This window comes from Oncorhynchus mykiss, chromosome 15, assembly GCF_013265735.2.
Source record: "Oncorhynchus mykiss isolate Arlee chromosome 15, USDA_OmykA_1.1, whole genome shotgun sequence".
NCBI classification, from domain to species: Eukaryota; Metazoa; Chordata; class Actinopteri; order Salmoniformes; family Salmonidae; genus Oncorhynchus; species Oncorhynchus mykiss.
Window position 1 is genome coordinate 39,969,226 of NC_048579.1, and position 24,413 is coordinate 39,993,638.

The 24,413-nt window shown below is 41.0% G+C and overlaps 1 protein-coding gene across 4 annotated transcripts in view; it reads left to right on the top strand.

The window, feature by feature from the left end:
* LOC110490053 (fibroblast growth factor 12) overlaps positions 1-24,413 on the top strand; it is a 116,191-nt gene that overhangs the window by 32,340 nt on the left and 59,438 nt on the right. Inside the window, exon 1 of one of the 4 annotated variants that reach the window (XM_021563175.2) lies at positions 15,315-15,674. The exons of 2 other annotated variants lie outside the window; for them this stretch is intronic. In XM_021563175.2, coding sequence (XP_021418850.1) covers positions 15,533-15,674 — 142 coding nt within the window. In that variant the 5' untranslated portion in view covers positions 15,315-15,532. Of the gene's footprint in view, positions 1-15,314; positions 15,675-23,710; positions 24,330-24,413 lie in introns of those variants that run through there. One more of the 4 variants, XM_021563176.2, reaches the window with a different exon arrangement.

The following is a 24,413-nucleotide window of genomic DNA, read 5'->3' on the forward strand; positions in this document are numbered from 1 at the left end:
TCTCTCCTCTGCTTTGAGACATTTACATGCATATTATTAATGTTAGCTCTCTGTGTACATTTAAGGGCCAGCAGTGCTGCCCTGTTTTGAGGTCCCTCTTTATGGCACCTGACCACACTAATGAGTAGTAGTCCAGGTACGACAAAACTAGAGCCTGTATGACCTGCCTTGTTGATAGCGTTGTTAAAAAGGCAGAGCAGTGCTTTATTATGGACTGAGTTCTCCCCATCTTAGCTACTGTTGTATCAATATGTTTTGACCATGACATTTTAAAATTCAGGGTTACTCCAAGCAGTTTAGTCACCTCAACTTGCTCAATTTCCACATGATTTATTACTAGATTTAGTTGAGGTTTAGGGTTTAGTGAATAATTTTAGTTTTTGAAGTATTTAGAACTAACTTATTCCTTGTCACCCATTCTGAAACTAACTGCAGTTCTTTAAGTGTTGCAGTGATTTCACTCGCTGTAGTAGCTGACGTGTATCGTGTTGAGTCATCAGTATACATAGACAAAATGGCTTTACTCAAGGTCAGTGGAATGTCATTAGTAAAGATTGAAAAAAGTAAGGGGCTACCCTGGTGGAATTCATGATTCTACCTGGATTATGTTCGAGAGGCTTCCATTACAGAACACCCTCTGTGTTCTGTTAGACAGGTGACTCTTTATCCACAATATTGCAGGGGGTGTAAAGCCATAACACATTTTCCCATCAGCAGACTATGATCGATAATGTCAAAAGCTGCACTGAAGTCTAACAAAACAGCTCCCACAATCTTTTGATCATCAATTTATCTCAGCCAATTAACAGTAAGTGCTGTGCTTGATGAAGGTCTTTCCATATAAGCATGCTGAAAGTCTGTCAATTTGTTTACTGTAAAATAGCATTATCTGGTCAAACACATTTTTTTCCAAAAGTTTACTAAAGGTTGGTACCTGGCTGATTGGTCGGCTATTTGAGCCAGTAAAGGGGGGGCTTTACTATTCGTGGGTAGCGGAATTACTTTTGCTGCTCTCCGTGCCTGAGTGCACACACTTTCTAATAGGCTTAGATTGAAGATATGGCAAATAGGAGTGTCAATATCGCCCACTATTATCCTCAGTAATTTTCTATCCAAGTTGTCAGACCTTGGTGGCTTGTCATTGTTGATGGACAACAATTTTTTCACCTTTTTCCACACTGACTTTATGGAAATAAAAATTACAATGCTTGTCTATCGTTATTTGATCAGTTATACTTGGATGTGTAGAGTCAGCATTTGTTTCTGGCATGTCATGCCCAAGTTTGCTAATAAAAAAATAATTCATATAATTGGCAATATCAGTGGGTATTGTGATTAATCTGATTCAATGAATGATTCAATGAATGTCATTTAAGGTGCTCCAAAGCTTTTTACTATCATTCTTTATGTAATTATCTTTGTTTCATAGTATAGTTTCTTATTTTTACTCAGTTTAGTCACGCCTTCTCAATTTGCAGAACGTTTGCCAATCGGTTGTGCAGCCGGACCTATTTTCCATTCATTTTATCTCATCCCTCTCAACCATACAAAGTTTCAATTCCTCATCAATCCAATGGATTTAACAGTTTTTAAAGTAATTTTCTTCATGTATTTTGTATTTTAGCTGCTGCTAATCCATTTGGATACAGCTTTAAAGACAATTTCTGCAGCATTAGTAAAGATGTGATCACCACATGTTGATGAATTCATTCCTGTGCTGTTTGTAACTACCCAGGTAGGTTGACTGATAACCTGAACCAGGTTGTAGGCATTAGTTACAATGTGAAGCATTTTCTTGAGTGGGCAGCTTGATGAAAGCCCGTCACTATTGAAAATACACCTCTCTGTTGATATCACATACATTATCAATTATTTCACACATGTTATCCAGATACTAACTGTTAGCACTTGGTGGTCTATAGCACCTTCCCACAATAATGGGCTTTAGGTGAGGCAGATGAACCTGTTGCCAAATTACTTCAACAGTATTTAACATGAGATCGTCTTTAAGCTTTACAGAAATGTGGTTCTGAATATAAAACGGCAACACCTCCACCATTAGCATTTATGTATTTTCTGTAGATGGTATAAGTATGTATTTATACCACTGTATCAAAGGTATTAATTAAAGTAAGTTTCAGAGATAGTCAGAATATGAATGTCATCTATTACTAGCAAATTATTGATTTCATGAACCCTCTTTCTTAAAACCTCTTTGGGCTGAGATCCCGCTAACGGGATCGATATGACAACAGCCAGTGAAAGTGCAGGGCGCCAAATTCAAAACAACAGAAATCCCATAATTACAATTCCTCAAACATACAAGTATTTTACACCATTTTAAAGATACACTTCTTGTTAATCCCACCACAGTGTCCAATTTCAAAAAAGCTTTACGACGAAAGCAAACCAAACGATTGTTAGGTGAGTGCCTCGTCACAGAAAAAGTCATTTTTCAGTCACAAAAAGCAGAAATAGAGAGAAATTAATCCCTAACCTTTGATCTTCATCAGATGACACTCGTAGGACTTCATGTTACACAATAATGTTTTGTTTGATAAAGTTCATATTTATATAAAAAAAATCTCAGTATACATTGGCGCGGTATGTTCAGTAGTTCCAAAACATCAGGTGATTTTGCAGAGAGCCACATCAATTTACAGAAATACTCATAATAAACATTGATAAAAGATACAAATAGTATGCATGGAATTATAGATACACTTCTCCTTAATGCAACCGCTGTCAGATTTCAAAAAAGCTTTACCGAAAAAGCACACCATGCTATAATCTGAGTACAGCGCTCAGAGACCAAAACAACCCAAACAGATATCCGCCATGTTGTGTAGTCAACAGAAGTCAGAAATAGCATTATAAATATTCACTTACCTTTGATCTTCATCAGAATGCACTCCCAGGAATCCCAGTTCCACAATAAATGTTTGTTTTGTTCGATCATGTCCATCATTTATGTCCCTCCTTTTTGTTTGCGCGTTTAGCCCAGTAATCCAAATTCATGACGCACGATCACTAGGTCCAGAGGAAAAGTCAAAAAGTTCCGTTACAGTCCGTAGAAAGATGTCAAGCGATGTATAGAATCAATCTTTAGGCTGTTTTTAACATAAATCTTCAATAATGTTCCAACTGGAGAATTCCTTTGTCTTCAGAAATGCAATGGAACTCAAGCTAACTACCACGTGAATGCGCGTGTTCAGCTCATGCTTCTCTGGCAAACCTCTGACTCATTCCCCTCTCATTCGCCCCCACTTCACAGTAGAAGCATCAAACAAGGTTCTAAAGACTGTTGACATCTAGTGGAAGCCTTAGGAAGTGCAATTTGACCCCATAGACACCGTTTATTCGATAGGCAAAGAGTTAAAAACCACAAACCTCAGATTTCCCACTTCCTGGTTGGATTTTTTTCTCAGGTTTCTGACTGCCATATGAGTTCTGTTATACTCACAAACATCATTCAAACAGTTTTAGACACTTCAGAGTGTTTTCTATCCACTAATACTATGCATATATTAGCAACTGGGCCTGAGTAGCAGACAGTTTACTCTGGGCACCTTATTCAGCCAAGCTACTCAATACTGCCCCCAGCCATAACAAGGTAAGCTACATACAGTACCAGTCAAAAGTGTGGGGACACCTACTCATTCAAGGTTTTTTCTTTACTTTTAACTATTTTCTACATTGTGGAATAGTAGTGAAGACATCAAAACTAAGATATAATACATATGGAATCACATAGTAACCAAAAAAGTGTTAAATCAAAAAATATTTTGTATTTTTGATTCTTCAAAACAAGATGGGATTGCGTATTGCTGCAGAATCATGTGGTAGCCATGCTGGTTACAGTCCCTTGCGAAAGTATTCGGCCCCCTTGAACTTTGCGACCTTTTGCCACATTTCAGGCTTCAAACATAAAGATATAAAACTGTATTTTTTTGTGAAGAATCAACAACAAGTGGGACACAATCATGAAGTGGAACGACATTTATTGGATATTTCAAACTTTTTTAACAAATCAAAAACTGAAAAATTGTGCGTGCAAAATTATTCAGCCCCCTTAAGTTAATACTTTGTAGCGCCACCTTTTGCTGCGATTACAGCTGTAAGTCGCTTGGGGTATGTCTATCAGTTTTGCACATCGAGAGACTGACATTTTTTCCCATTCCTCCTTGCAAAACAGCTCGAGCTCAGTGAGGTTGGATGGAGAGCAATTGTGAACAGCAGTTTTCAGTTCTTTCCACAGATTCTCGATTGGATTCATGTCTGGACTTTGACTTGGCCATTCTAACACCTGGATATGTTTATTTTTGAACCATTCCATTGTAGATTTTGCTTTATGTTTTGGATCATTGTCTTGTTGGAAGACAAATCTCCGTCCCAGTCTCAGGTCTTTTGCAGACTCCATCAGGTTTTCTTCCAGAATGGTCCTGTATTTGGCTCCATCCATCTTCCCATCAATTTTAACCATCTTCCCTGTCCCTGCTGAAGAAAAGCAGGCCCAAACCATGATGCTGCCACCACCATGTTTGACAGTGGGGATGGTGTGTTCAGCTGTGTTGCTTTTACGCCAAACATAACGTTTTGCATTGTTGCCAAAAAGTTCAATTTTGGTTTCATCTGACCAGAGCACCTTCTTCCACATGTTTGGTGTGTCTCCCAGGTGGCTTGTGGCAAACTTTAAACAACACTTTTTATGGATATCTTTAAGAAATGGCTTTCTTCTTGCCACTCTTCCATAAAGGCCAGATTTGTGCAATATACGACTGATTGTTGTCCTATGGACAGAGTCTCCCACCTCAGCTGTAGATCTCTGCAGTTCATCCAGAGTGATCATGGGCCTCTTGGCTGCATCTCTGATCAGTCTTCTCCTTGTATGAGCTGAAAGTTTAGAGGGACGGCCAGGTCTTGGTAGATTTGCAGTGGTCTGATACTCCTTCCATTTCAATATTATCGCTTGCACAGTGGTCCTTGGGATGTTTAAAGCTTGGGAAATATTTTTGTATCCAAATCCGGCTTTAAACTTCTTCACAACAGTATCTCGGACCTGCCTGGTGTGTTCCTTGTTCTTCATGATGCTCTCTGCGCTTTTGACGGACCTCTGAGACTATCACAGTGCAGGTGCATTTATACGGAGACTTGATTACACACAGGTGGATTGTATTTATCATCATTAGTCATTTAGGTCAACATTGGATCATTCAGAGATCCTCACTGAACTTCTGGAGAGAGTTTGCTGCACTGAAAGTAAAGGGGCTGAATAATTTTGCACGCCCAATTTTTCAGTTTTTGATTTGTTAAAAAAGTTTGAAATATCCAATAAATGTCGTTCCACTTCATGATTGTGTCCCACTTGTTGTTGATTCTTCACAAAAAAATACAGTTTTATATCTTTATGTTTGAAGCCTGAAATGTGGCAAAAGGTCGCAAAGTTCAAGGGGGCCGAATACTTTCGCAAGGCACTGTAAGTGTGCCTTGAATTCTAAATAAATTAGACAGTGTCACCAGCAAAGCACCCCCAGACCATCACACCACCTCCTCCATGTTTCACAGTGGGAACCACACATGCAGAGATCATCCGTCGTTCACCTACTCTGTGTCTCACAAAGACACGGCAGTTGGAACCAAAAATCTCAAATTTGGACTCATCAGTCCAAAGGACAGTTTTCCACCGGTCTAATGTCTATTGCTCGTGTTTCTTGGGCCAAGCAAGTCTCTTCTTCTTGTTGGTGTTGAGATGTGTCTGTCACTTGAACTCTGAAGCTTTTATTTGGGCTGCAATTTCTGAGGCTGGTAACTCTAATGAACTTATCCTCTGCAGCAGAGGTAACTCTGGGTCTTCCTTTCATGTGGCTGTCCTCATGACTGATTTTAATGTCTTAAAGTAATGATGGACTGTTATTTCTCTTTGCTTATTTGAGCTGTTCTTGCCATAATATGGACTTGGTCTTTTACCAAATAGGGCTATCTTCTGTATACCACCCCTACCTTGTCACAACACAACTGATTGGCTCAAATGCCAAGTGTTTAACCCTTTTTAGGTTACTACATGATTCCATATGTGTTATTTAATAGTTTTGATATCTTCACTATTATTCTACAATGTAGAAAATAGTTTAAAAAAAGAAAATCCCTTGAATGAGTAGGTGTCAACTTTTAACTGGTACTGTATGTTAACGTGGGCTATTTTTAGCACTTTCCTGGGATGTATGATTGTTTTCATTGCTTTACTGGGAAGCTTAGCAGATGTAGACATGCTCATGTTATTTATGTTAGTGCAAGAGTGAGCTGCAGACAATGGACTTCCTACTAGCGCACACCACCTCAGTTAACATACTTACTCTGGTTCATAGGAACATACTGCATACACTAGCTGTAGGATCAGCAGAGGCATTCAGGGCAGTTAAGAGAGACATACATTAGGTTACTTACATTGTGTCTTTCACCACCCCTGGGATAATGTACATTTGCTGAAGCATTATGCCAACTCAGTTACACAATGGTAGGGATTACCTGACCTGGGCTTTGGTCCTTGATAAGTCAACTCAACGTGGCCTTATAATGCTGTGAAATGATCCAGGATCCCAAACAATTTGGGTGGATCCCATTCTCCTTATAAAACAAGCTTTGTTTCCAGAAGGTATCAAAATTGTCAATCAATGTTACATCCATATAGCTGCAATAGTCTCGATGCCAGGTATGGAGGGCTGAAAGTCTGAAACTTTCAATGCCACGATTTAGGGAGTGTACAGGGCCAGATATTTTTGGGCATTTATTGGTGTCAAGCAGTGACCCAATCAATTCTTCAAAATCCTTCTTCAGCTGTTCTGAGCTGTCCTTCAAAATGTCATTGAATCCCACATGAGCTATGATAGACTACATTTCCTGATGCAGGTTTAAAATGTTTGGTAGTAGCTTATTGATGTCCTGTACTGGTGCTCCTGGATAACACAATGTTTTTGCTTCAGGGAATGAGACATTTCACACCATTGAACTGCCCAATACAACAGCTGGGAAAAGGGGATGGAAAAATCTGCCCATTCCTACCCCTCACACAATTTGTTGAACCTTTCATGGGCCTACGAAAAGCCGGATAGAATACGCCCGCTGCTCCCGGTGATCGGTCCAGACCTTCCACAGTATGTAGTGCCCCGTCTGATCCAGAGAGGGAAAGGAGCTGGACTCAACGACAAAGCCGCTGCTGAAGTCAGCGTGGCTGGGGTCAGCACAGCCGTCGCAGACACAGGCAATCCCAGCGATGAAGGCGCAGGTGGATCGGGCACCAGTGCTGCAAAACTCTCGCATACGCTCTAGTCCACTTAGCAGCATGCTGCTGCATTCGGTTTCCACAACCCGTGACATGGGACCAGTGCTGATTGGAGCAATCCTCTTGCTGTTCTCTGTCCATTCCAGTACAAGCTGGAGAAGCAGATGGCGATGACTTCTTTGGTAGGCAAGTTCCAGGTAGCACAGGCCATTCGGATAGGGACAGATGACAAGGCAGGGATACATCCATCAGGCCTGAGTGGCATCCAGCCACAGGAGTTGAGAACAAGAAAGTTCAAAATTGCGTTTTCCACATAAGTTCACGCAAAATTGACATTTTCTTGCTAAGGATAGCCAGCTCATTCATGTATTCCTCCGCGAGCGAACAATTGCTGCATTGGAACTCCGGATTGTCAATATTGTCCAAGACATGAGCATAACAAACACAGCTTCTACAGTGCTGGAAATATTTGTTAGCTATTCAAGGTGAAGCGGGCTCCATTGTAACCTAGCAAGCTAGCTGGCCAGTTGGTAGCAGGTGTTGACACAAACACTTATGAACAAAATAAAAATAAAACAAAATAAAACTTCAGAAACAACAGGCCTAACCAACAGGTCGAGGAGCAGGAGGTATCTGAGTTCGTGACAGAAATTACAACCGTTAAGGTGAAGAGAGGGGTGGGGGTGTGTCCCTTAGAGATCGCGCACCAGCTGTTGATACCATTTAAGGTAATCTATCTCTCCTGATTTAGTATACCTCATGATAAGCTGCAGAATGCAGATCATACTATTTACCAAGCGAGTTTACAGTGCCGTGAATAAGTATTTGCCTCAGATTTTCAAAATTTTTGCATATTTGACACTGAATGAGATCAGATCTTCAACCAAAACCTTAAATAATATAAAAGGGACCCTGAGTGAACAAATAACACAAAATATGTATACATATTTAATTTATTTATTAAAGTTATGCAACACCCAGTTATGAAAAACCCTCTTGGACTCTGGTTACGCCACCTTTAGCGGTAATAACTTGCAATAACTTAAACCAAACACTTCATCAGTTAGTCTCTCACAGCGTTGTGGAGGAATTTTGGCCCACTCCTCCATGCAGAACGTCTTCAACTCAGTGATATTTCTGGGTTGTCGAGTGTCCTGCCACAACATCTCAATGGGATTTAGGTCTGGACTGATTAGGCCATTCCAAAACGTTCAGTTTCTTATTCTTCAACCATTCTGATGTAGACTTGCTTGTGTGTTTTGGATCATTGTCTTGCTGCATGACCCAGCTGCGCTTCAGCTTCAGCTCACTGATGGATGGCCTGACATATCTGATACAGAACAGAATTCATGCTTCCTTCAATGATGGCAATGTGTCCAGGTCTTGATGCAGCAAAGCATCCCCAAACCATGACACTACCCCCACCATGCTTGACCATTGGTATGGGGTTCTTACTGTGGAATGTATTGTTTGATTTTTGCCAGATATAACGGGCTCATATCAGCCAAAAAGTTCCACTTTTGACTCATCTGTGCATAGAACATTGTTCCAGATCTTTTGAAGATCATCCAAGTGCTTTATGGCAAACTTGAGATGAGAATTTATGTTCTTAGTGAGCAATGGTTTCCGCCTTGCTAATGACAGAAACCATTGAATCCCATTTTTGAATTTCTGGTGATGGAATCATGAACACTGACCTTAGCCGAGGCAAGAGAGGCCTGGAGATCCCTGGATGTTGTTCGATATGGATCTGACTATGGTTCGGTGTAGCCCCATATTCTTAGAAATGGCATTGTAACCCTTTCCAGACTGATAGCCATGAACAACTTTTTTACAGAAGTCTTCAGGAATGTATTTTGATTGTGGCATGATGTGCCTCTAGAATCTGTGTGCTCACAACTCTCCGAAGTTAGTCAAATCTATATTGGGCAGGGCTGGCTCAAGTCAGTCCTGGTTGTTAACCTAAGTAATCAAAAAGCTGACTCTAATTATCCCTTTAATTGGGTTGAGTTAACTAGGGGTGGGGGCAATAACTTTTTCACACCTGAAGATTGCGTGATTGGTTACCTTGCACACCAAACAAATGAAAGAAGCACCAAATTTGTGTCATTTTTTTCTCTTGGACTCCCTCTATATACCACTACAACCCACAAAAAGATCTGACCAAATTCAATGTGAAAATGTGCAATAATGCAGAAAAACAGACAGGGTCAAATATTTCCCACGGCACTGTATATGTTTTGTAGCTGTCTACTAACCACCACAAACCAATGCTGGCACTGAAACCACACTCAATGAGCTGTATAGGACCATAACCAAAAATAAATACAGTTGAAGTCGGATGTTTACATACACTTAGGTTGGAGTCATTAAAACTTGTTTTTCAACCACTCCACAAATTTCTTGTTTTAATAAACTATAGTTTTGGCAAGTCGATTAGGATAATTTTTCCAAGTATTGTTTATGGACAGATTATTTCACTTATAGAACAACAGCAAAGGACCTTGTGAAGATGCTGGAGGACACAGGTACAAAAGTATCTATATCCACAGTAAAACGAGTCCTGTGTCGACATAACCTGAAAGGCCGCTCAGCAAGGAAGAAGCCACTACTCCAAAACCGCCATAAAAAAGCCAGACGGTTTGCAGCTGCACATGCGAACAAAGATAGTACTTCTTTGAGAAATGTCCTCTGGTCTGATGAAACAAAAATAGAACTGTTTGGCCATAATGACCATCGTTATGTTTGGAGGAAAAAGGGGATGCTTGCAAGCCGAAGAACACCATCCCAACCGTGAAGCACGGGGGTGGCAGCATCATGTTGTGGGGGTGCTTTGTTGCAGGAGGGTCTGGTGCACTTCACAAAATAAATGGCATCATGAGGGAGGACAATTATGTGGATATATTGAAGCAACATCTCAAGACATCAGTCAGGAAGTTAAAGCTTGGTTGCAAAAGGGTCTTCCAAATGGACAATGACCCCAAGCATACTTCCAAAGTTGTGGCAAAATGGCTTATGGACAACCTAGTCAATATATTGGATTGGCCATCACAAGGCCCTGACCTCAATCCTATAGAATATGTGTGGTCAGAACTGAAAAAGCATGAGCGAGCAAGGAGGCCTACAATCCTGAGTCAGTTACAACAACAGCTCTGTCAGGAGGAATGGGCCAAAATTCATCCAACTTATTATGGGAAGCTTGTGGAAGGCTACCTGAAACAGTTGACCCAAGTTAAACAATTTAAAGGCAATGCTACCAAATACTAATTTAGTGTATGTAAACTTCTGACCAACTGGGAATGTGATGAAAGAAATCCAAGCTGAAATAAATCATTCTCTCTACTATTATTCTGACATTTCACATTCTTCAAATAAAGTGGTGATCCTAACTGACCTAAAACAGGGATTTTTAGATAAATGCCTTCCGTGCTCGCTTCGAGGCAGGCAACACTGAACTATGCATGACAGCACCAGCTGTTCCGGACAACTGTGTGATCCCGCTCTCCGTAACTGATGTAACAAATTTAAACCGGTTAGCAGTGACAAAACCGCAGGGCCAGACAGATTACCAGGACACATACTCAGAGAATGCACTGACCAGCTGACCCCAAGCATACTTCCAAAGTTGTGGCAAAATGGCTCTTCACTGACATTTTCAAACTCTCCCTGACCCCGTCTGTAATGTTTCAAGCAGATCACCATTGTCCTTGTGCCCAAGAACGCCAAGCTAACCAGTCTAAATGGCTATAGCACTCACATCTGTAGCCAAGAAATGCTTTGAATGGCTGGTCATGGCTCACATCAACACCATCATCCCAGACAACATGTACCCACCAATTCGCATACTGCCCCAACAGATCCACAGATGGTGCAATCTCTAATGCACTCCATACTGCCTTCTCCCATCTGGACAATAGGAACAACTACAGTGCATTCGGAAAGTATTCAGACCACTTTTTCCACATTTTGTTACATTACAGCCATTTTCTAAATGCTTTAAATAGTTTCCCCCTAATCAATCTACACAATAGTTTGTGTTCAAGTCTGCGCTCTGGCTGGGCCACTCAAGGACATTCAGAGACTTGTCCCGAAGCCACTCCTGCATTTTCTTGGCTGTGTGCTTTAGGGTCGTTGTCCTGTTGAAAGGTAAACCTTTGCCCCAGTCTGAAATCATGAGCGCTTTGGAGCAGGTTTTCATCAAGGATCTCTCTGTACTTTGCTCCGTTCATCTTTCCCTTGATCCTGACTAGTCTCACAGTCCCTGCCACTGAAAAACATCTCCACAGCATGATGTTGCCACCACCCTGCTTCACCATAGGGAGGGTGCCAGGTTTCCTCTAGATGGGACATTTAGCATTCAGGCCAAAGCATTCAATCTTGGTTTCATCAGATCAAAGAATCTTGTTTGTCATGGTCTGAGTCCTTTAGGTGCCAACTGGAAGGTTCTCCCATCTCCACAGAAGAACTCTGGAGCTCTGTCAGAGTGATCATTGGGTTCTTTTGTCATCTCCCTGACCAAGGCCCTTCTCCCCCCATTGCTCAGTTTGGCCTGGCGGCCAGCTCTAGGAAGAGTCTTGGTGGTTCCAAACTTCTTCCATTTAAGAATGATGGAGGCCACTGTGTTATTTGGGACCTTCAATGCTGCAGACATTTTTTGGTACCTTATGTAGACAAGTGTGTGTGCCTTTCCAAATCATGTCCAATCAATTGACTTTACCACAGGTGGACTCCAATCAAGTTGTAGAAACAGGCTGCACCTAAAGCTCATTTTCAAGTCTCATAGCAAAGGGTCTGAATACTTATGCAAATATATTTAACAGATAATTCTGTTTTTATTTTGTCATTATGGGGTAATGTTTGTAGATTGAGGGAAAACATTTGTTTAATCAATTATAGAATAAGGCAGTAACATAACAAAATGTGGAAAAAGGGAAGAGGTCTCAATACTTTCCAAATGCACTGTATGTGAGAATGCTGTTCATTGACTACAGCTCACCTTACTGTAGGGCCCTCCAAGGTCATCCCTAAGCTCTTGGACTGAACACCTCCATCTGCAACTGGATCCTGGACTGCCTGACGGACCACCCCAGGTGGTGAGGGTAAGCAACAACACATCAATGGGGGCCCCTCGGGTTTCGTATTTAGTCTCCGCCTGTACTCCCTGTTCACCCACGACTGCGTGGGTGCACACGACTCAAATCGAATTGTATATGTCACATGCGTCGAATACAACACCTTACAGTGAATTGCTTACTACAAGCCCTTAACCAACAATGCAGTTGGTTAAGGGTAACAAATAAATAAAGAGCAGCAGTAAAAGAACAATAGTGAGGCTACATACGTACCAGTACAGAGTGGGTTTGCTTGGGCACCGATTAGTTGAGGTAATTGAGGTAATATGTACAGTGGGGCAAAAAAGTATTTAGTCAGCCACCAATTGTGCAAGTTCTCCCACTTAAAAGATGAGAGGCCTGTAATTTTCATCATAGGTACACTTCAACTATGACAGACAAAATGAGAAAGAAATCCAGAAAATCACATTGTAGGATTTTTAATGAATTTATTTGCAAATTATGGTGGAAAATAAGTATTTGGTCACCTACAAACTAGCAAGATTTCTGGCTCTCACAGACCTGTAACTTCTTCTTTAAGAGGCTCTTCTGTCCTCCACTCGTTACCTGTATTAATGGCACCTGTTTGAACTTGTTATCAGTATAAAAGACACCCGTCCACAACCTCAAACAGCCACACTCCAAACTCCACTATGGCCAATACCAAAGAGCTGTCAAAGGACACCATAAACAAAATTGTAGACCTGCACCAGGCTGGGAAGGTCTTATTGTCCTGCTGAAAGGGGAATTTGCTTCCCAGTGTCTGTTGGAAAGCAGACTGGACCATGTTTTTGCCTGTGCTTTGCTCTGTTCTGTTTCCTTTTATCCTACAAAACTCCCTAGTCCTTGCCGATGACAATTTAACCTTTATTTAACTAGGCAAGTCAGTTCAGAACAAATTCTTATTTACAATGACGGCCTACCAAACCAGGACGACGCTGGGCCAGTTGTGCGCCGCCCTATGGGACTCCCAATCACAGCTGGATGTGATACAGCCAGGATTCAAACCAGGGACTGTAGTGATGCCTCTTGCACTGAGATGCAGTGCCTTAGACAGCTGAGCCACTCGGGAGCCCATAACATGATGCAGCCACCGCCAAGCGTGGTAATCAGTAATGTGTTGTTGGATTTGCCCAAATATAACACTTTGTATTCAGGACATTATTTATTTTACCTTTATTTAACTAGGCAAGTCAGATAAGAACAAATTCATATTTTCAATGATGGCCTAGGAACAGTCGGTTAACTGCATTGTTCAGGGGTAGAACAACATATTTTTTACCTTGTCAGCTCTGGGATTTGATCTCGCAACCTTTCGGTTACAAGTCTAATGCTCTAACCACTAGGCTACCTGCCACCCCTTAAATATGTGAGATAAGGAACCAAAAACGGTCTTGGGATATCAAACAACAGCTTGGGAAGTGTGAAAACAGTGGAGGATATCATTTTTTAAATGTTGGGGTTGCTCTTTGCTGAAAGACAAACTTCCAATTTTGGCTTAAAGAACATTAAACGGGGTTTACACAACCCATATTTCTTGACAAACCCTACTTGTTTTACCAAGAATATATACAGTAGGGTTAAAGACTGGTACTAGTAAATACATTGAGTTACCAGCACAGCACACCCATTGACTATACATTAGAATTAGCTTATTATCATTATCGAAATTAAGGTTCTCATTATCCGAAACAGACCTAAAAATGATGGGATAATGAGAAATGTGTGTTTCGGTAATGAGAGGGCCCTTAGCTCAACCTGTAAACAATAGGATACAGATTATTATGAGTCATCAAACAATTGACAACATCACTGAAGCCCATTCATGCCCCCATGTTGGTAAGGTAATGTTTTTTTCTCTCCCAATTTGAGATTTTTAGCTGTTTCAGTAACAAGAAGGTTAAGTTGGGTATAGGGGGTGTCTGAGAATAAGAACCTGGTGAAGGCATATAAGCAAATACATTTACTTAGCATGTGCTCATCTAAGGACTCCTCCTCTAAATGATGCATCATTGGTGAATAAAACTTCATTTAAAAACTGATTGGAGTTTTTACAGGAACTTGAAAAGGTGATACGTTAATGAGACACATGTCCGCAGACACTGTGTTTGTACGTAATAAATGTTATAGTTTAATGTAAACTTCAATAAGTATACCAATTGTATGATTTATGGACAGACTACAGCAACATATTTTGTGTTGTATTCAAATAACTTTAGAAAAAAACAAAGTAACATTTCCTAAAATTCCCTGAATTTAATCCGGACGCATTTATGTAATGAGAATATTCAGGCGAGAATGTAAAATTGATATAAAATAAAACACTTTGGCAAAAACTAGCCATCTTAGTCTTTAGAATTTTCTAATTTATGCAGAATCATGATGGGTTTGTAATTGAATTCCCCCCCCCCACCCACACAAACGTACTTGAAGATCACTCATAGAAAAAAAAACAGTGTTCAAACATACACTGACTTCCATATTTACCCACCTACACCCTGGTTACCTAACGAAGACACTCTCTTTAATATGTCCCCAGTGTCTCTGATGTCTTGCCTCTGTCATTGCTCACTGGGAATTTCCTCTACCAGCACTTTCTCCACGTAAACACAGATATAAATAGTTCCCACCATGCAGTGATGCCCATTTACACTATAAGAATAGACCCTATCCATTTCTATTGCATGGCGTGCCGGGGTCAAGGGATCACATATCCACATAGTTAAACCATTTGAATAACTCCTAATTGTGTTTGAAGCATGGCGTTGCACACACTGGACAGGGAGGTGTGCAGCTGTCCCGCTTGACAAAGGTTAAAATGTTGATTCCAGTGTCTCATTGCAGTGTTAGATAACCTTCTCATAAAGTCAAGGCGCGTATGGACGCAAGCGTGTGTGTGTGCTACAGGAGCCTGGAGAGAGTGGTGGTGGTGATGTGGGGGTTTAGGGAGTTAGAGTTTTAGTGTTGCTGCAGCCAGGGCTAAATATGGCCAGACAGACCCACACCGAGTAGACTAGGACTGGTCAGCTAACCTATCCCTTTACAAGTGACATGGACAACTGACTTATACAAGTGCAGAGGGGTTGTGTAAGCAGCGGCAAAGGGGGGCGATAGCAGATTAAGGGATACAAACTGTGTCTTTATGGATGTCTCAGAGAGAGTTGAGGAGCCAGAAATGACTCGTTCGCTTGGTAGCCTGTTACGACGGTTGCTGTCCAAAGACAGTAAGGGAGAGGAGGAAGACAAGGAGGAAGGAACAGCAAAACCGGACAGCGATGAGCAGGGTGAGTTTTCTCTACTCCAAGCCAGGGGTTTCAAACTCCTTCCATGGAGGGCCGAGTGTCGGCAGGTTTTTTTTTCTTCCCTTAAAATTAAGACCTATGACAACCAGGTGAGGTAAGTTCCTTACTAATTAATGATCTTAATTCATTAATCAAGTACAAGGGTGGAGCGAAAACCCTCAGACACTCGGCCCTTCGTGGAATGAGCTTGACACGTGCTCCAAGCCATCCGCATAGGCTCAGAAGGAGTAGTTGGCGATAGTGTTCAGTAAGCTAGCTGTAGTAACAAAGTTAATTCAGTGCACGCTCATGTGAGGAGTAACTTTGCCTGAGACCTGAACTTGCATTAGCTCCTACCTAGATGACTAGGATTTATATCAACAGGCTGAGGCAGTCTTGTGGAATTGGTTCAATGGAGTTGGTTCAGTGCACACTGACATGAGGAGTAACATTGCAGTGTGCAGTGCGATGGCGATATCCAAGATAGCAATCCAAGATGGCAACAACTTACAAAAAACTAGTGACAGACAAATGACTGTCACTAGTAGATTTTAACCTACAAATAACCTATTAATTTATGGTGGAGCAAATCTACAATTTCCTTGTTGTGTTGTGCAAACTGTTTAGTTTTGCTGGTGTAAAGATCGTGGGTCTCCCTCAACTCGGGTATATATATTTTTTGCTATTTGCACTCCTTTACTTGAAGTTTACTCAAGTAACCCTCTATGGCTGGCCTGGGTTCTATCCTTAGCTTTCCCTCTGAGGAGTGTCTCGTCCAAGCTGCTCCTCTTCGCTCTCAGCCTGATTGGCAGCTAAACAATCCGCAACCCGTTCTCTCAATCGACCTCCCACACCCAATCTACTCACACATGCACACACTCACATACAGACTCATACATACACACAGTACCTCTCTCCCCTTACTTTTCCTTGGCCTCTATTTCTTACATCTCTCAGAGAAAATGTCAATTTTCATGATATTGCTTTGTGCACTGACTTTACTGAAAAACAAACATTGCCGCTGGGTGAGTACATCTGACAATGTGCTCTCCCGTCCATTAGACATTTTGTCTGTGGGAACTCACTCTTTTTCACTCGGTCCACTTGTCCAAGTCCTGATGCATTTGTGGCATGATGTGAACAGTATAAACTTGTGTCACTACCAAAGTCTAATAGTTTTTAAATGACTGTTGGTTAAAGCCGGTGTCTGATTTTATTTTATTTTATTTTATTTTATCAATGTACCAATCGGGCTTCAGGAAGAAGCATAGCACAATTACAGCTACCATGAAGGTTTTAAACGATATCACTGAAGCCGTTGACAAAAAACAGCACTGTATCTCACTTTTTATTGATCTTATCATCAATACTGACAAAACTAAACTAATGGTGTTTTCTAAAGCAAGAAATAGACCTCTGAACTTTTCACCTATTACTACCTTTCAGGGAAATGAGATTGAGACTAACCTCATAGAAATATCTAGATCTGGTTTTGGTAATTTCTCATTTAAATGTATGCAGCTTGTTGTTGAATTGATGGGTTTAGGATTTGGCCTAAATCAACTGATGCTGATGTAATTGTGTTTTCTGAAACCTGGCTCAGCAAGTCTGTTCTTGATAAGGATATTTGTATAAATGGTTACAATGTGCATCGCACTGATCGAGTTAAGAAAGATGGGGTGTGGCTATATATGTAAAAGACTAAATTCCTTGTAAGTGTGGCAAAGTCTGACTAATTGTAAACAGTTGGAATTTCTTGCTTTGAATCTTGAGGTTTCAAAGGGTCTTTCTATAACTGTGATTGACTGTTATAGACTCCCCTCTGCTCTCAGTGATGCATTTTCTTCTCTGCACCTTATGTCTAAACTTCTTTACAAGTGAAATGATCTTGATTTGTGTTGGTTAAAGCCAGTGTCTGATGATTTTAAAATGTTTTGTAATTCTATGAATCTAGCCTGGGCTAAAGCAAGGAAATCATTTTCTGATGCTGATTGGCTTCTTTTTAGGCAGCTACAAAACAAGTGTTATTTTCTTCTAGGGGAGGCCAGGTCTGAATATGTTATGTCTGTTGCCACTGATAACCTGAATGACCCTAGAAAGTTTTGGAAGGCAATTAAGTCTGTATGGTAAGAGTAAGGTTAATGAATTACCGTCATGTGTATTGAAGGACTCTGTTGCTGTATATGACAAAACTGAAATGCTGAATTGTTTCAATAAGCACTTTGTATTATCTGGTAGGCTGTTTGATTCAGTACCCTCTGTCTCTGTACAACCCTGTGTGGATGAACTAGTGAGAGCAGGTCAAAGGTTTAGCTTTTTGACATTCTCAGTGCAGGAGGTACATAAGCACTGAAATCCTTAGATCAGAGAGAACCTGCAGGTCCTGATCTTCTTGATCCCTGCTTTTTAAACTTGGCAGCTGATTTCATAGCTGAACCACTTACATCTCTGTTCATTGAGATTAATTTTAAACTGCAAAACCCTTACGCACCACTGCACTTTATATAGAAGGGTGGCTGGCCTTTTAGTCAATTGTAGGCTCAGTCACTGGTATACTTTTATTTACAAAGCCATTCTGGGTTTACTACCATTTTTATTTGGGCATTTCTATTGTTCAGACATTTCTATTGTTCCGACATGTGGTGGGTACTCTCTTCGTTTGCAGGACTTTAACTGTTCCAAATGTCCAAATGAATTTGGTAAAAAGGGCTTTTATTTACCATTGGCTTGGAACGCCTTACAAAATACTTTTAAACTGGAAGAACTTGTCCCGATTGGTGTTTTTCAATTGTTGATGAAGGATTTTGGGGCTGATTCCCTGACCTGTCAATGTTTTTAATTTGCTGTTTTACGATATTTATGATGTACTCTTGTGACTTCTATGTTTTTTTACTAGATAACCTGTAGTTTTTCATGTCTGTCTGTAATTGTGTAATGACTTGGTGCTGTTTATCTTGGCCAGGACACTCTTGAAAAATAGATTTCAAATCTCAATGAGCCCTTCCTGGGTAAATAAAGGTTAAATAAACATTTAAGTAACTTTGTCTGAGTCCTGAAAACTTGCGTTAGTTCCAACCTAGAGCAAATGCCTGGGCTTTAGCTCAACAGGCTGACACAGACCCGAGTTCGAACCCAGTCAGTAATAATGCCTATGCACATGGTAACAGCTGAAACATTAAGAGACCATAATATAGTTGTCATTCACCTGTACAAGTTGAGGTTTTCATGGGAAAAAGTTGTTTAACATTTTAGGGTTTTGAATAGAAGGCCTGGATAGTGTAAAGATAAAATAAAAAAATCTATAAAATTGCCTGGTTAGTTTTTGTGATGGATGATGGTGAATCATCATCCCTAAAGCCAACACCTCATTTGGCCGCCTTTCGTTCCAGTTCTCTGCTGCCTGTGACTGGAACGAATTGCAAAAATCGCTGAAGTTGGAGACTTTTATCTCCCTCACCAACTTCAAACATCTGCTATCTGAGCAGCTAACCGATCGCTGCAGCTGTACATAGTCTATTGGTAAATAGCCCACCCATTTTCACCTACCTCATCCCCATACTGTTTTTATTTATTTATTTTTCTGCTCTTTTGCACACCAATATCTCTACCTGTACATAACCATCTGATCATTTATCACTCCAGTGTTAATCTGCATAATTGTAATTATTTGCCTACCTTCTCATGCCTTTTGCACACAATGTATATATAGACTCCCCTTTTTTCTACTGTGTTATTGACTTGTTAATTGTTTACTCCATGTGTAACTCTGTGTTGTCTGTTCACACTGCTATGCCTTATCTTGGCCAGGTCGCAGTTGCAAATGAGAACTTGTTCTCAACTAGCCTACCTGGTTAAATAAAGGTGAAATTAAAAAAAATAAAAATTAAAAAAATGATGAGGATGATCATGTGGAAGAGAAGAGGGATGATGTGAATGACTATAATGGTAATTGTGATGATGGTATTGACGATGAAGAGTACAGTAGTAGCTTGGTCTTGGTGGGATGGCTCGCTCTTTATTATACATTGCTCCTGGCTTAGATTGGAGGGGTCGGAGTGTGGTTGGCAAGGAATTTGTGTTTGTCTAAGTGGGGGGATGAAACTGTTTCTGTTTTAATTTCCAAATATCAGGGAAAGTAAGTTAGTAGGTTGATAAGAATCCAAAGTTAAATCTAGAATTGGCTTCCTATTTCGCAACAAAGCATCCTTCACTCATGCTGCCAAACATACCCTTGTAAAACTGACCATCCTACCAATCCTCGACTTTGGCGATGTTCATTTACAAAATAGCCTCCAATACCCTACTCAACAAATTGGATGCAGTCTATCACAGTGCAATCCGTTTTGTCACCAAAGCCCCATATACTACCCACCATTGCGACCTGTACGCTCTCGTTGGCTGGCCCTCGCTTCATACTCGTCGCCAAACCCACTGGCTCCATGTCATCTACAAGACCCTGCTAGGTAAAGTCCCCCCTTATCTCAGCTCGCTGGTCACCATTGCATCTCCCACCTGTAGCACACGCTCCAGCAGGTATATCTCTCTAGTCACCCCCAAAACCAATTCTTTCTTTGGCCGCCTCTCCTTCCAGTTCTCTGCTGCCAATGACTGGAACGAACTACAAAAATCTCTGAAACTTGAAACACTTATCTCCCTCACTAGCTTTAAGCACCAACTGTCAGAGCAGCTCACAGATTACTGCACCTGTACATAGCCCACCTATAATGTAGCCCAAACAACTACCTCTTTCCCTACTGTATTTAATTTATTTATTTATTTTGCTCCTTTGCACCCCCATTATTTGTATTTCTACTTTGCACATTCTCCCATTGCAAATCTACCATTCCAGTGTTTTAATTGCTATATTGTATTTACTTTGCCACCATGGCCTTTTTGCCTTTACCTCCCTTATCTCACCTCATTTGCTCACATCGTATATAGACTTGTTTATACTGTATTATTGACTGTATGTTTGTTTTACTCCATGTGTAACTCTGTGTCGTTGTATGTGTCAAACTGCTTTGCTTTATCTTGGCCAGGTCGCAATTGTAAATGAGAACTTGTGTATGATGAGGGTAAGCAGTAATATGATGATGATGATGATGCTCTCTAAAGTATCTGTGACACTGACCCAGTTCCAACTTGTCCACACCTGCCATCTGCCAACCAAACTTCTTCCTCCCCCTTCTCTCAATGCCGGCAATAGAAAGTACACAAATACTCAGCACTGTATAAAAATACATTAATTATAAGGAGCTCCGATCACCTCTCAAATCTCACAACTCTCTGCCCACAATGTCTCACCTCAGAAATATCTGTGTGTTAACACCACCAATAGGACAAACATACGTGCCCCTGCACATATACACACACAACATTGTATTACTTTTTATGAGAATATTCTGTGAGTGGCAATAGTCTGCACATCTGTTCACTGGTAGGCCTATGTGTTGGATCCATAACGGGGGGCAGAAACGATGAGAAACGATGAGCCATATATGAAAGCCATATTAATGAGGCATACAAGATTATTAGGCACATGTGAGAGGCAGAAATAAAGGACCGGAGGGTGTGAAAAGCGTGGGGTGCGTTGACAATTTGTCATTCACTTCTGTCTTGTCTGCCTAATGTGTGAGACTGTGTTTGCTGCTCTGTGTGTGTTAATGGGTGTGTGTCTGTGAGAGAGTTGATGTTCGTTGCCTATTCTCCCTGTGTGTGTGTGTGTGTGTGTGTGCATCAACGGACCTTGACCATGAAGACTGATGTATCTATAGCAGTCAGTAGCAGTAGCATAGTTCCTTTTTCTCATTTGAACACTCAAGTCAGAGATTTCATCACCCTGTAAATCTAGTGTGTACCTGGGCATAGATAAAGAGACAAAACTATGGAAATATTGACGGCTATTTTCTAGTGCTATGATGAAACAAAATACATGTTCAGGTTGTCATCATGCAGTCATGAAAAAAGTGAGGAGGGTATTCTGTGTGGCACAGAGATAGGTTGCACAATGTTTACAATAGGACCACAATGAAACTGTAAGCAAAATGTAATTAACACAATTTTTTTCTGTATCATATTTAGTAAATAAGTATTGATTTCATACTTTTCAATATTATGAAATCATAAAATGACTCTGCAGTAGGAATGAAGGTAATGTAGTACCCTATGGAGAGCTGTGTGTTGTTTGGTGTTTAGTTGCGTTGACTGTACGTGTACGCAAGTACATAAGAGCGTCGACCTCCCATCCTTTGATGTAGATGGATGTGATGGGGAGCCAGGGTTCCCATGTGACAGCTGCATTTGCCTCAGTCCCTCAGCATGATACCGCCCCCTCCTGGCATGGAGCTGTGAGCACATTCACCTGAATAGACGTTAGTTGCCTATAATAGGCCTATAGCTGGCAGGTTTACATTTATTGGAATGAGTCTTATCCTGGAGGCAGAGATGTGCGATTTCTGCTAGATGTGCCAGCAGCAAAGTAAAAATTGTCTATATCGTAAAAATTCATGAAAACAAAAATGAGCTTTTTGGTCTTAATTTAAGGTTAGGGTTAGGCATTAGGTTTAGCAGAGTGGTTAAGGTTAGATTTAGAATCAGATTTGATGAAGGAAAAAGGAAACCGCACACTGCTCTTGATATTATCACCGATATTTAATAAGCTTACGTATCGGCCACACGGCCTTCGTCAGAGCTTTTGTGATTTTTAAAAAATCTGCACCCTTATGTAGACCTGGCCCAGATTTGATAAAAGGAGGTCCCTCTATGTTCGATTCTACTATCCATGAATTGGCTTCAATCTTCTAAAATAACCAGATATCATGATCTTATGATCTTCTCCTGATACGATCATCTTGTTTAGCTGTTCCAACGATTCACATGACGATAGCCCTATGGTCCCAGTGCAGGCTACCTGCAGGCTACGTTTCAATGTAAAAATATTCCTAGAAACAATTTATCTAATGTTATCACTTGGCATACTTAATGTTGCCTGTAGTATAGAAAAAGCAAAATGTGATTTCATAGTCAAATGCATAACTTGGGCAGTGAAATAAAATACCAGTAGGGTAGTTGTTTTTTCAGAAAAAAACATACTCCCTAGACAGTGGACCCACTCCTCGCTTTGCCTTTAAAATCTTCAAACCCACCAGCACACGTCTGCGGACTGTAACCACACTCTCCCCTTTCCCCTTGGCCACACATATAATCAACAGTGCCCCGGAAAACTGTTTCTCATTGCTACTGATTGGATCATGTTCTGCGAATGTGTTATTCTACTCATACACATTTCTCTCTTTTACTCACCTTCTTCTGAACCATGATGGTGTAGCCTATGTCTCTGCCTCATACTTCTGAACAGCTAAAATAAAAACCCTGCGGCGATTTGAATGAACAAACATTCAAGGTCATTATGAAGGATACAACCTTCTGTCTGTTGTAACATATATTGCAGTTGCACAAGCAGGACATAGTCCCTACAAATCACATTGGAGCAAAAACAATCTGTGTTTTGTTTGACGATGTAGGCTAATCTTTATAGTTGATGCCATATCATAGTTACTAGCCAGAGTTGCTGAACAAGAACACGATTACTTTGACTGCCTCTCTGCCTCCTGCTTAGCCAATGTTTGCAATGATGATTAAAACATAACATTAAATCGCTAATTAGACTGTCTGTGTCTTGCTTGTGTTTGTTGTAACTCCCCACTTTAGTTTTGCCCTTGAGTTTGCGAGTTTGTACAAACATGTTGATAATTTATTTTGTACACATGTAAATAGCTGCATGTAGCCTAACTACCTTCCTGAAAGAATGACATGAAATAGAGCTTATTCTTAATAGCCGACTGAGGCATGGAATGCAGTAGTTCAAACATGTCGACCATTACCTCCTATGTACAACGTGAAGTTTGTAGGCTACACCAGACAAAGGCGCTCATTGGGGAAGCGGCAGTGGAGCATTGAGGAGCAGCAACGCAGGCAACGGAGTGGGCAGCGTCTACCTAAAATAATACACATGCGCAGAACTATCGTATAATTTAGCCACGGCAAATCAGGTTTCCAGAAAATCCGGAACAGCAGCCACTTCGATTATCAATAGCTTCTCACTGACATGTCCTGGAATCTCTTGCGCCCCAGGCTTTTCGCACCACTATAGCCAACCACCAAGGATGAACAAGGCGCATTACCTCATCCACGGTGATCCTGTCACTCTACTCTGCGGTTTAACTTTGGCGTGCGCGCTTGCACCAGAAGAGACATCGTTTTGTCTGCGAGTAAAACCGAAAGGAGGCATGGGCTATGGGAAATTATTCTGACGTCCTTGCAGCATAACTTGCAATTCATGGAGCCATGGGTGTTTTTGTTATCAATGAAAAATATCTCAAGATGTGTCGGTCTAATCCATCGCGTCCCTTTGTTGAGGCTTTGCTGCCGTTTTCGATCTGCTGAGGGAAGCCAGAGATCTGGATAGCACGGTGGTCGACCTGAGGTGGCTATGCTTCAATAACCTCCATCGCAATAGAGCGTGTCAGATTGCGTGAATTGACGAAGGAACACAATAACCCAAATCAATGAAGATTCTGAGGCTTTTCCTGAAGAAAGGTGCGCATATGCTGCAGTGTCTCTGTGGAAAGCGATCGAAGTCGACTACAACCACGAGCGGTGAGACATCTTGCATACTTCTTTCTTTCAGTCTGTTCTCAGTAGTGTCGTGGGGGGATTTGCTTCTGCAGCGCTGTGCTTTTA